Source organism: Zingiber officinale, chromosome 10A (assembly GCF_018446385.1).
Source record: "Zingiber officinale cultivar Zhangliang chromosome 10A, Zo_v1.1, whole genome shotgun sequence".
Lineage (NCBI taxonomy): Eukaryota > Viridiplantae > Streptophyta > Magnoliopsida > Zingiberales > Zingiberaceae > Zingiber > Zingiber officinale.
Genome location: NC_056004.1, coordinates 40,326,922 through 40,340,410, shown reverse-complemented (window position 1 = coordinate 40,340,410; position 13,489 = coordinate 40,326,922). Strand labels below are relative to the sequence as shown.

At 42.8% G+C, this 13,489-nt stretch overlaps 1 protein-coding gene and 1 non-coding gene across 2 annotated transcripts; both read right to left on the bottom strand.

Moving 5' to 3' along the window:
• Positions 1–3,280: 3,280 nt before the first annotated feature.
• Positions 3,281–3,353, bottom strand: TRNAR-UCU. The gene has a single exon. It is a non-coding gene; the product is annotated as a tRNA-Arg (tRNA).
• Positions 3,354–5,173: 1,820 nt separating this feature from the next.
• Positions 5,174–6,389, bottom strand: LOC122027261 (MYB-like transcription factor 4). The gene is made up of 3 exons (XM_042586184.1): positions 6,129–6,389; positions 5,920–6,049; positions 5,174–5,842 (listed from the first exon to the last, which is right to left on the bottom strand). The coding sequence occupies exons 1-3, from the start codon at positions 6,259–6,261 to the stop codon at positions 5,410–5,412; spliced, it is 696 nt and encodes a 231-aa protein (XP_042442118.1). The 5' UTR covers positions 6,262–6,389; the 3' UTR covers positions 5,174–5,409.
• Between the last annotated feature and the right edge of the window lie 7,100 nt (positions 6,390–13,489).

Below are 13,489 nucleotides of genomic sequence, written 5' to 3'. Positions count from 1 at the left end.
TCTTCGCGAGCGGCCCTTGGATGTGAATCTGGTGCTCGGGGGCCCTGGACTCCGCACTCGACTCGCAGTACTCTTCGGTCAACAAGTGGAGGATCGCCGTGATATGGCGTTGGCCGCTTGGGGCCGATTGCACTGAAGTCGCTCGGCCAAACGATCTAGAGGTGGATGCCGGACGAATGCCAGACTTTTTTTTACCTTCGAAGGCTTCGAAGGTGGTGGCATAAAGGCCACTGGCGGAGTGGCTAGAGTCCCTTGTGGCAGCTCGGCAAGGGACGACATCTAATCAGACGACGCAGAGGCCACCGTTTGTTGAACTGGAGTTGGGGTCAAAGTCTTGACCCGCTCGACCGACTGCGCCCCCGAGGTAGCGGAGTGCAATGAGGGTTCAGCTCGACGCCTCTTGCGCCGGTTCAGGGGCACGTCAGAGGAGGTCGAGCCTGATGGTTCCTCGACAGGGATGATGGGGTGTTGCTCGGCCGGAGGCTGTGAGCCCGGGGCGGCTCCTCTGCTCGACACGTGGCTAGACTTGCCTTTGCCCACCACCACGGGTGTCTCCTCGCTCAGGCCGAGCGGATCTTCGCAGGAGCCAACCGGTTGCAAGCCTCGGCTCGCCAATTCTTCAGTGGGCACTACCTCGATCTCGGTGTCCATAAGCTTCGCCTTGCCGGCCATACACGCTCACATCATGACTTTGGCTGCAGGAGAAAAAGAAAAATCAGTTAGCATCAAAGGAAGTGGCAGAGAGGTTTCTTACCTAGGTTGGTCCGCAGTCGGGTGCAGATCGGACTCAGGCCGAAGAGGTACAAGACGTCTTCCAACAGTAACTTATGGATGCCATATTTCTGATCGGCTAGCATGGAGGCTGCGTTCAAATAGTCCGACCGACTCTTGTAACTTTTTAGAGGGGCCTGAGGCGCCACTTCGAGCTGCCAGCTGATCAGGAAATCTGGCCGCTCGGGAAGGCACATGAAGAAAAAGTATTCCTTCTAGTGCTTGTTGGAGGTCAACATCTTGTCGAAAAAGACTAGACCAACTAGCGACTGGAAGAGGAAGGTCCTCGGATCGGACAATTTAGGATAATAAAAGTAGTGAAAGACTCGGGGGATAAGGGGAATGTCATGCAGGAGGAATAGGATGATGACCCTGCATAGAAGCCGAAAAGAGTTTGACACAAGTTGAGGAAGGCAAATGCAGAAGTACTTACAAACCGCTGGAATGAAAGGATGAAGAGGAAACTGCAGACCGACAACAAATTGATTGCGAAAGAAGCAAATGCAGCCGGTCGGTGGGAAATTGGGCCGATTGGACGGAGAAGGCAAAATGATCTGATGGTCAGAAGGAATTTCAAAGCCTCGTGCAGGTTCTCAGCGTCACCCCCATGAAACTTAGACTCCATGGATGAATATCAGAGTCCGGGGACAGGAGTAATAGGAAAAAAGGCCACCGGAAAGTCGCTGGAACAAGAAGAAAGGCCAAAGAGTTCAAAAGCAGACTTGATTAGGAAGAAAGCTTACTGGGAAAGGGTCGCCGAGGAAGGAGCGCGGAGGATCGCAGGAGCAAATTGCACAGAAGCAGAACACGAAGGTCGCCAAGAGCACTCGAGGAAGAGGACGTATAGAGGAGGCGACGATGCGACGGGTTTATAAACCCCAGGCTCAGCCGACCGGAGCCGTCCGATCTAGGTCGCGGAAACCCAGGCCAAAATCTCACCATTGAATTCAAACCGCCAAATGTCACATCATGCTTGTTGCGTCAGGCGTGCGATGACTGCGGGCATGACACGTGGTGCATCATCACAGGTCGACAATTAATGAAGACGTGAGAATGTGTTCAACTTTAATGAGCAGGGATTTGCATGATTCCTAAGAAATCTGGGTGACGTCAGCCTAGCCCGCACTCACTCCAGACAGCCTGAGGAAAAAAGTTCCACAAAGTGCAAACCTGTATCCGTCTGATCGGATTGATGGAGAGTGCTTCTAGTCGAGCAACTAGCTTCAAAAGGCCGATCGACGAGGATCGGGCTTGTCATGATCGGAGGGTGTCTGTTCACACAATGGTCCAGTCAATCGGACTGCAGCCTCCTTTGACTAGACTTGAAGGGAAGGCTTATGATGCGGTGATTAGGAGGAGAGGCCCCACCCTGTTGCGACGGTGGAGGTCAAAGTTAAGACGATCAACAGGTGAGCGGTGTTGGCCGATCGGGTGAGGTGTATTCCGACCACGGGTTGAGCACCGACCCAACGTCTTTGACACGGAGTAATCAAACCGACGCTCAAGGGACGCACAGAAGCCGAGACGAGTGACTCCTTCGCTCAACCTAGCAGCAGATTCGACATCAGCTGAGCACACAGACAGTGAACTACCCACTGAGCGGCTATCGCGCTTGGCCCATCAATCGAGCATATGGATAGTGGGCTTCCAGCCGAGCGGCCCTCCCGCTCGGCTCGATAACGGGCAACACTTGGACAGCGGACTTTCAGCCGAGTGGCTATCCTGCTCGACAGGACAACAGGCAGCGCAAGGATAGTAGAATTCCGGCTGAGCCATCCATTCCGCTCGGCCAAGCAATAGGCGCAGCAGGGTATCATTCGACATCCTTTTAGGAGCTAGTGCCGATGATAGGCGGCATGATCAGACAGAGGATTGTACAGCGGAAGCTTCCACTGTCACTTCAGAGATATGCTCAATCCGTTAAGGTACTGTGTCAGGGACACTTTACTGACATGTCTTTTCAGGGAAAGCTTTGAGATGCGTGCTCACCTTAGGAAGCATGCACGCGCACTCCTAGGGCTCTATATAAAAGGAGTCCAAGCATTGACGGATGTAGGCTTTTCTCGCGATTTCTACTGTTACGCTATAGTTCTCTTTACTTCTTCTTGCTTTGTCGGAGACTGACTTGAGCGTCGGAGGGTTATCGTCGGGGACCCCCTCCTTGGCTCGGCACTGACGCTGCTTGTGTTGCAGGCGGGAACAGAGTCCACAGGAGCGTCACATCCGCAACATCCATCTCATCGACTTTCAAAGAGGATTATACACCCTTTTGAATTTTACCCACATATTTACTATATTTTTTTATTTGGATTAATTATAAAATTCTGTCAATATAGTCATCGTAAAAATAATACTTTTTTATTTGCTAAAAGCCCCATCGGTAGTTAATTATCTAAAATATATTTATGTGAATACAAAATTATCGGAAATATTGGAGCTATATATAAACTCAGCAAGTCATTCATTATTCATTAACGTTAATTGATAAAGAATAAAATAGACTAGAAAGCACGCCCGGTGGGACTCGAACCCACAATCGCCTGATTAGAAGTCAGACGCCTTATCCATTAGGCCACGGGCGCTGATTTATTTTAGTCAGATTAAAATTATTTATAAATAATATAAAATTTTATAAAAATCGGGAATTTCTTTTTGGCAGTTTACTAACCCTCCGTTTTACCTATTTTACCTACCCAATTTTCATGATTCCAAAGACACACATTATGCCTCTCACTTCTTTCCACTTTCAAGTTTTTTTTTTCATATTTAAATTTTTGTTTTGACCGGTTCAAAAATTTATTATTCTTAATTTATCAAATTTAGATATAAAAGCATAGATATATAAGGAGACTTGTAAGAATATATTGATTTTAGTTTAAAATAATTTAAAGTTCTTTTAAAAGATTCAAAATAATTTTAAATCAAAATAAATGTACTCCTTAAAATATCTTTTTTTAAATATATCTATGTCTCATATCTGAATTCGATAAAAATTGAGAACAGTACATTTTTGATAGTATAAAGTAAAATTTAGACGTGGAAAAAGTATAATGGGTATGCTATACTCATTTTTGGAATTACAAAAATTGGGTGAAATGGATAATATGAAACTTGCATTTTACTTATAAATTTTTAATAAGTCACTTGTACAGAAACATTCTCATCGAATACGACCATTTAAGGTCTGACAGCATTAAAAGTAATTTAAATTTTGTCATCCCTTTTTGAAATTTAAAATATAAATAAGGCTTACTTTCCCCTGACCTCTGATTTCTTTAACCAAGAACAAGCACAACCAACAGAACAAGACATAAAATTTTCATATAGAGCAAAAGAGAGAATGCTATTCTCAAACAAAACAATTGATTGTTTTATTGCACTTGGCCAAAGAGCAAAATATCGATTTGCTTTCTCAAAATAAGAACAACCGCCAAGAAATATGTCTAGAAAAAGAAAAAAGAAAAAGAGAATGAGCAAACATTTGATCTTAATGTTAATAATTATGATTATCAAACTGTTGGCATGGAGCTGATGAGGGAAGGACTAGAAGAAGGTAGTGGAAAAACTGGAAGGAGACGGAGGAAGCAGGTAGCATAACTACCATGACTTTTTCTTTTCTTTTTTTTACCTTCTGAATTGTTTCTTTAAAAATTCGTTCAAAATGGCCTGATTCTTTTATTATTTCCTCTAGCTACTTTAGTACGATACACCATCCCCATGAGAGAGAAAGAAAAGAGAATGGATTCCATAAATTGTTTGGTACGCATGTGAAGAACTTTGGGCAGAGAGAGTTGGAATTCTTCAACAACTCTTTAACCAAACCTATCCGAATCATTTAATTTCTTAATATCCATAAATTCTAAACATAAAGATTCATGTTTATTTCGCCAAGCAATAATTGCCAAGAATTTATGCTATGCTGCATTATTAGGTGCCATCTTCCTACCGACTTCTAACTACAACATCATTTTAGCAATTTGGCGCCTTAGTAGTGAAAACTTGAACCCTTTTATTTTGTTTTCAATACAAGAATGAGAATATGACATGACATTATTATTGAAAAAAAATGAAAAATAAATTAATGGGAGATCTCCTAACCATACATTTGCATCGCCTCTTTTTGAAATAAAAAAGGTGATCATGACATTTAGGTCAATGAAGCCAGCACTTTTTGGTGCCCTAAATCTCTTGGCATTTGACAAGTTGTTAGATTGATTACAACACGTGGAGCACTCCGTCTCTCCAATTATTTAAAAGGGATCGTTCTCTCTTTTACAATTTTTAATCACCTTCTTCCTTTCTTGATTACTTGTATCTCGGGGACGAATGGGACCTTCATTAAAGCCGTCAATTCATAAGTAAATTTTTTTTTTATTTTTTGGAAAAAGTGTTTAAGATGATCTTAAGAGAAATTAGTATTAGTAAGCTTCATGTAGATGGAAGAAGCAAGTACAGAGCTCAGTTTTTGTGAGAAGAAGACAAGTCTCCGGCCATGGCCGAGTCTCTACCTAAACACCCGACAAACTCTGCATTAACGGATTAATTTTCCTACCAAACCTCCAGAAACTGAGAAAATCATGGTTAACAATCCCATTCAGATCGCAGATCCTCCCAAAATTTGTTTTTTTTTTCTCTTTCTTATCTCGTAAATCCGTAGTAGCCACTGACATAGCCGCTCGAGCTCGCGCGGTGGCAACTGCACGCCTCGCCGCCGCGAAACCCGAGGTGGTAGCAGAAGCAAATGGTCGGAGACGCCGCCGGAGGCGTTGCTGCCCCGTCCGGCGAAGTCTTGAACGGCCGCGAAGGAAGGCGGAGGCTAATGGTGAGGTCGAGGTCGCCGTCATCCACGCTGCTGCTATGTTCCTCTTCCGCCGCCGCTGCCGCCGCGTCGATGTCGTTGGACGAGGCGACGGCTTCCTCCTCCGCCGTCCTCACGCAGCCGCCGGCGATCGGGCTGTGAGTCTGCGGGTCGATCCCCCGGGCGTTGAGCTTGCGCTTGATGTGCGTGTTCCAGTAATTCTTGATCTCGTTGTCCGTCCTCCCCGGCAGCCGCCCTGCGATCACCGACCATCTACGAAGACAGAGTATTAATCCCTCAAATACTCAAAAATTTAGAATCAAAATCCAATTTTGAACAACAAAACGTACTTGTTTCCGATCAAGGCGTGTAGATTGATAATGATCTCGTCCTCTTCCTCGGTGAAGTTCCCGCGCTTGAGGTCCGGCCGGAGGTAGTTCATCCACCGGAGCCGGCAGCTCTTGCCGCAGCGCAAAAGGCCTAAGTTTTCCGGCAACAGATAAGAACTCCAGTCTCGCATCATGAATAAAATCCACCTGCAGATTCGAACGAATATTACCTGCAGCTTTAGGCAGCGATCTCCAGCATCCTTCGCCATGAGCGTTTATGTAAGCGATCAGTCTCTCGTCCTCTTCCTTGGTCCATGCTCCTCTGTTAGTGTGAGCTTGCTCGCAACAGGGAGACCTGCCCATGGCTGTGAGAGTGGAGACTTGAGTGGGATGGGAGTGGAGGAGAGGAGAGGAGAAGAGAGGATCGAGTTCTTATATGGGATTGGGAATGGGATTGTGGGCGAGAGGGAGCAGGTTGTGGTCTGCAACTGCTACTGCTTCGCATGCCGAGGAACGGGTGGTTTGGAATTTGCATCGATCCGGTCGAAAACTCATTCCCGGTTTAAACCGGTCCGATCTAGCAGGCAGATTCCGGTGGGCTTTAACTGCCATTGCTTGAGGCTCGTGTGTCGATTTGTGCGGTTCTGACTTTTTCAATTTGCCTTTCAGATTTTTTTTTTTTTCGAAAAACCACCATTTATGATTTATCTCTATAATTCACCGAGTCTTAGTAGATTGTCCCAAGGGTCGAATCTATGAAGTCAATGGTGGTTGGAAGTTGACTTTGTTAACTAATGCAATCATGAAGGAAGATGTATATATGGTTTATTTCACGAGTAAAGTGTCATAAAATTTATTTCTTGATGATGAGCCATGGAGAAAACTTTTAGTGAGTTCCAATCAATATAATGTTGAATGAGGATGTTGTAGTAAGATGATTACTTTGTTTTCATAGTATATTTCTATATTATATGTACAAAGGTGAATTATGAGAGAATATGTGTTCGTCGGAAAATTATCTCTTATCTCATTATAGTAAATTTGTTAACCAATTAGACATCTCATGGGGATAATGTTGAATGAGAACATATGCTTATGAATGATAGTACCTATAATCATAACGATATTCATGGTGTCAAGGCCGTGAACTCACGATGACAAAGCCATAAACTCACGGCTTCGCTATCAAGAAACTCGCAGTGACGAGGCTGTAAAATCATGCCCTTTTTGTGTTCTACTGACTCCTCAGTAAGTATAAAAATCCTCCAGTTAGTAGTAGAGTTGATTCATTCAGTAGGATCGGAAAACTCAATTGTGTCATTAATTCAATAGTATCTTTTATCAGTAATATGATCAGCAGGTAGAATTTAACTAGCCTTATACTTAAAAGGACTGGCCGTATATATATATTTAAATGATCAAAATCATTTATTTTATTTGCAAATTAAATTCATGAGATATTTGTTTAATAATGATCATTGCTTAAAATAAAAACAATTTTATTGATGTGAGGGAACAGGAGTACTGCAAAATTTCGAAAGAATTTAAAGCAAGTTTGAAATCTCGACAAACCTTTTGGAAGGGTTTCTTTCCCATCCACTTTATCATCATATTTATTTTAGGATATATGAGTATTTTGGAACTTAAGAAAAGTCATATTTATTTCATCATCGTTAATAAATTTCTTTCGCCTCCACTTTTCGATTAAAATAGTTGTTACTAGATGATATGCTTATACAGTGAATAGAGAAGGTTCCAAAGTGGGGTGGTCAACTAGTCAGTATAAGCAGTAGTGAAAGTCTTAAGTAGGTCCAAAGCTAAGCAGCTGGTTTGGTAGAATCTCGATCTCTCGATCGGTTAAGATCGATTGGATAAGTTTGTAGGGGTTCAGTTAGAGTCGTATAGATTGAATATATTAGATTGGTACATTTCGTTGTACGGATCAATCCACGACGGGTTTAAGTTGGTCCACGAGATTGAGAAACACATATAAGTTAAGTTTTATGTCAATTTATGATATTTCTTTGTTATAATTTTAAAATAAAAATAATATTTTTTTTGTTAAATATGTGTACTCGTTTGTGTCCATTATATTTAAAATGTCTGTTTCTAGATATATTTGATTGAAGAAATCTTTCCGAAGTAAAACGTTAAAGATATGAATTTTTTTTTTAAATTTTTTTAAAAATTTTTGATGGATCCGCAGGTTGGCCCGCCTAACCCGCAACCGCCTTAGATTAGATTGGGTTGAGGATTTCCCAACCTATCAAGATGACCGCCCTACCAGCCCCGTCCCGCTAAATCGCTAGCCCGCCACGGGCCAACCTGTCCTGCCACAGGTTGACATGTCTAACAGTTCTAGGTTTAGCTCCCCTGCTCGGTTGGAGGTCTATGGGGCCCTGCTCCCCTCCATCTCCTGATCGGCTATCGGACAGACCCTTAGGGGTCCATCTCCTTTGCTCGAGCGGATGTCTACGGGGCCCTGCTCCCCTCCATCTCCCAATCGGCTAAGGCCGATCAGACAAACCCTTAGGGGCCTAGCTCCCTGGCTCTTTCGGCTATCTACGGGGCCCTGCTCCCTTCTATCTCCTGATCGGCTAAGGTCGATCGGACAAACCCTTAGGGACCCAACTCCTCGGTTCGGTCGGACATCTATGGGGCACTGTTCCACTCCATCTCCCAATTGAATAAGGTCGACCGGATAGACCCTCGGGCCCAACTCCCTAATCTGCCAGTTGTACACTGAGCTCAATATTGGCGCAATTTGCACTAACGGTCTAACTCATGTTTTGACGAATGACAAGTGAGTTAAGTTAGGTGTTATCATGATCTAATGCATTTATTGAGTGTATAGGGTTGACTAACCTAACGAGTCAAGAGGACCTGATATCGGGAAGGAAGTCTAGTTGGGATGTGCAATTTCCGATTGACGAAGTCCAGATGTGAGATTTTAGCAGAAGGTCAGGATGCTCGATTCCCGATGAGAGGAAGTCCAAATGTGCAATTCCGACAAGAAGACCTGGTGGGTCAGATTGGATGTCGAGGAGGCAACTCGACACTTGGTAAGTGAAGGTAAGTCATTGGAGGAGAGTGAGTAAGTGAGGATACGTCTGTTAGTATTAGTCCTAATACCAATTATGAGATGATTGTAAAGGGCTCATTTTGTATCATATTTTATTACTAATAAAAGGCAAAGTTGGTTATTATATTTATTTCAATTCAGTGTTGAATGAACAAGTATAATAATGTCCTTGTGTAGTAGGCTCTTATCTACAACATATTAATTGGTTGAATTGATAGTGAGATATTGTAGATATACATAGAATACTACTCTTAATTATTCCTAGTCAAGTATTAATATACAAGGACAATATTAATATGTTGAGACTAGCATGTAGGTCAACAGATGACTTAATCTCATAAGTCATGAATATGAGATATCAGGTTAATACGTGGTATATATTAGAGAATATATACTGAATGATCCGCCATGAGAATGTTTCATGGATTGTTATATGAGTGTTATAAACATTCTCATGTGACTATTGGTATGAATAGTCCTTAGATCTGAAGTCACTACGGTTCCCTACATAAGAAATTATATACTTTGGTATCGGCAAACGTCATTTGTAACAATGTGGACAATAAAGTCGATCACTGGGTATGTAATGAATTATGCAGGGGAATGTGAGTAATGTAGATGAGATATATCCCTTTCATATAACGGAAGCAATATCTGTGGACCCCTTGATTAGTAGAACACAAAAAAGCATAGTCATGCGCAAATGAGCCAATATGAGATATTGAGCTTATTTGATTGAGTGTGTCTACTTAGAGATCAAGAAACACAAAAATTGATAAGAGGATGATACGGTCTATACCTCATTGATCAATCTAGATTTCAAGGATAGAGAAACCAAGTCATACAAGATAATAGCCACGGACAGGTTAGGTCGGATCTCGACTTTCTCGTCACTTGGGTAGCAATGATGCCTTGCTAGATGTCACTCATTGCTTATGTATCTAAATATTGATTTGGGTACATTGTCAACATTACGAGAACCTATTGGGTTACACACAAAGAACAAGTGGATATAGAAATGGTTTCATATAATGAATCATTGGATTAAGTCTAATCCAAATTGGACTTATTAAGTAAAACTTAATTGGATCTAATTATTGAATTAAATCCAATTCAAACTAGACTCATTGAATCAATTCGAATGATTGGAATAGTGATTCATTGAATTCGAAATTACATGAAAATCAATGAGTTAGACTCATTGGGTGAACTTGAGTTCACCAAGGAAGTTGAATGGTCAAAATTGAACAATTGGATTGAATGGTTAATTTTGAGCCATTGGATTGGAAGATGAAAGGGTAAAACCTTTTGGTATTCATGAGATGGATATATATATCATTTTGGATGATATTTTCATTATGTGAAAAACCTTTAATCTTCTTCTTCTTCTTCCTCCTTCCCTCTCTTGGCCAAAACCCCTTTTGTGGTTGCTAGCACAACCTTAGGTGATTTTCATCTCTTTCTTATGAGTTTGTGAGACAAAAGAAGGCAAGGCTTGTTCGTGTGGATACCGTAGAGGCGCGAACGTATGATCGTGCTGAGATTCAAGCTGTCTAGAGTTCGTGAGCACGCATCAAAGGTATAACCACTATCATGCAACTTAGTATAAGTTATTTTCTTTCCTTTTCGCATGGATCTCCTAGAGGAACTAGAAGTTTTTCGTTGCGCCTTCGCGTGTTTAGCGCACTAGTTCCTTACAGCGTCTCAGTTTAGGGGACAGTAGGTGTCAGTCCAATTTAGGTCTATTTTGAAAACTTAAATTGAGACTCTGATTAGATCCTGGTCTGGAGGATAGAGTCTAAGTCATAAATTAATTATACTATTATTGTGTTAATTGTGTCTTGCAGGCTATTATTTGTTGTGTTGGACTAACACGTTTTATAGGGCAAAAGGAGCAAAAATCATCACGAGTGAACAATATCCGAGGCATCTTCCATGTGATGGAACACACCTTTAGTACTATTCATGGAAGGCACTTTTGGTGATATGGAAGGCACCTTCCAACGAATGAAATAGATTTTAGCGACGATAAGGAGCTAGCTGTTCGGGATCAAATTTTGCATATTTGAGGCACCTTCAAGGCTATAGAAGACGCCTTCCACACCTTATAAAAGTGTTTGTCGACTAAGCATTATTCACCAATTCTTCTACGAGCTTCTACACGTTCATTTGAAATTTCGATTACTCTGGTTTTCTACTATTGCCCTGCTACGACTTTACTACGCTTGACTACCACTTGTTGGTGCAAAATCCCTCAGGTCAAGGTTGACCTGGTTAACCAAGCTGAGTCTTGGTTTGGGTTTAGATGTTTGACAATAAGATATTGATCGAAGAAGAGTCAAGTAGGTCAAGGTTGACCGGATACTTGACTAGGAAGTCCTAGTGAGTGAAGCTAGGCAGAAGGAAATCCTAGTGAGTGAAGCTAGGTGGAAATCCTGCTGAGTGAAGCCAGGTGAAAGTCCTAGTGAGTGGAGCTGGGAAGTCCTAGTGGGAAGCTAGGCAAAATGAAATCCTAGTGAGTGAAGCTAGGTGGAAAGTCCCGTGAGTGAAGCCAGGTGAAAGTCCTAGTGAGTGAAGCTAGGCGGATGGAAAACCCTAGTGAGTGAAGCTAGGTGAACGTCCCGGTGAGTGAAGCCAGGCAAGGAAGGAAATCCAGATGGATCAAGGATGATCGGACATCCGGTGTTGGGAAGTCCAAGTAGGTCAAAGGATTGACTGGATACTTGGCAAGGAAGGAAATCCAGATCAAGGATGATCGGAGATCCGGTGTTGGGAAGACCAAGTAGGTCAAAGGATTGACGGGATACTTGGCAAGGAAGGAAATCCAGATGGATCAAGGATGATCGGACATCTGGTGTTGGGAAGTCCAAGTAGGTCAAAGGATTGACTGGATACTTGGCAAGGAAGGAAGTCCAGATGGGTCAAGGTTGACCAGACATCTGGTGGAAGTCCAAGTAGGTCAATGGAGTGACCGGATACTTGGCACGACGAGTAAAAGTCCAAGTGGGTCAAAGGGATTGACCGGACACTTGGTGGGAGTCCTAGCAGGTCAAGGGAGTGACCACGAGGCATGATGTACCAGGTCAAGGTTGACCGGATGTTGGTTAGGAGGATTGGGACTTGGTTTTGGGCAAAATCAAGTTGGATCGATCCGTGGATCGATCAGCAGTTAGCTGGCACAACTCAACTTTGATCGATCCGTGGATCGATCGGTCGATCGATCGATCGATCGTCGCACGATAAGCGCTGGATCGATCCGTGGATCGATCCGCCGAAATGGCCGGATCGATCCGTGGATCGATCCAGCCTCCGATCGATTCGGAACATTCGAATCGATCGGGATCCGACCGTTGCGTCGGGTTTAAAGCCGCAGGCGAGCGTGGTCTTCGGCATCCTTTCACAAGCTCTTCTCAGATTCATTCCAGCTCCTCCACAGCTCTCTACAAGCACGTGATCGCCAGTTCTTGAAGGTTCTTGGAGGCTTTCCAAGTCAAGAGGCGGATCTATTGCAAGAGGAAGAAGTTAGGGTTAGGGTTTTTACTGCACATCTTGTAAGCTTTTGCTTAACTTGTATTTCCCTTTCTTCTTCTTGTATTGAGAGTGTTGTAGGGCTTCTCCGCCTTTGGTAGTTACCATAAAGGAGTGTTATTCATAGTGGAGGGTGTGTGCGTTGGTGTGGATCCTTGGATTAGTCACCTCTTGTGAGGTGGATACCAAGTAAAATCCTAGTGTTAGCGTTTTGTGTTTGTTTCTGTATTTTCCGCTGCACATCCAAGAAGAAACAAGTAATGCCAAGCAACGAAGCGCACCGAGCGAACGCGACGAGCTATTCACCCCCCCCTCTAGCTACTTTTGGTCCTAACACCACTGACAAGCCATCCAACACTGTGTGTGATCCGATCATCTTCGAAAGTGTTGGGTAACGAGTTTTCAATATTGTACTTAATTATTGCAAAAGGAAAAGTGTAGCGTGTTACACTTTGTCTGATTCTATTTTATACTCGATCTCGTCTTCCAGTGGTTCAAAAAGAGATTATTAGTGGATTATTCGTTGATAAGTCCGCGAGACTTGGGTCTTGGAGTAGGAGTCGTCGAAAGTTCTGAACCAAATAAAACTGTTTACGTTCTTGTCATTTTCTGTTTCTGTTCTTATTTTCGCTGCACTTAGTTAATTTTTAAAGAAAAGAAAAGGTTTTCAAAAACACGTGATTCACCCTCCCCCTCTCACCTACGTCTTGATCCAACAAGTGGTATCAGAGTCAGGTTCTGCTCTAAATTGGTGCAACCACTAATCAAGCCGGGGGAACCATTATTCTCTTCGGATTTCAATTTTTTGTATCTTATTTGAATTGGTAACATTTACCTCTTCAGATAATTATTTCTCATTTAGTTTTTACTTGAAGTTGGTGCAACACCTCTTCAATGGAAATGACTTTCCATATTGGAAGAAGAGAATGGAGGGTTACTTAAAGATGAACATCTAGCAATGGTTCACCATCCGACGAGGGT

Excerpts from the sequence above, each read along its gene's own strand:
- LOC122027261 (XM_042586184.1), bottom strand. The coding sequence starts at position 6,261 with ATGGGCAGGTCTCCCTGTTGCGAGCAAGCTCACACTAACAGAGGAGCA. Across the intron at positions 6,050-6,128 it reads ATCGCTGCCTAAAGCTGCAG|GCCTTTTGCGCTGCGGCAAG; the intron begins GTAATATTCGTT and ends CGGAAAACTTAG. Across the intron at positions 5,843-5,919 it reads CACGCCTTGATCGGAAACAA|ATGGTCGGTGATCGCAGGGC; the intron begins GTACGTTTTGTT and ends CTGTCTTCGTAG.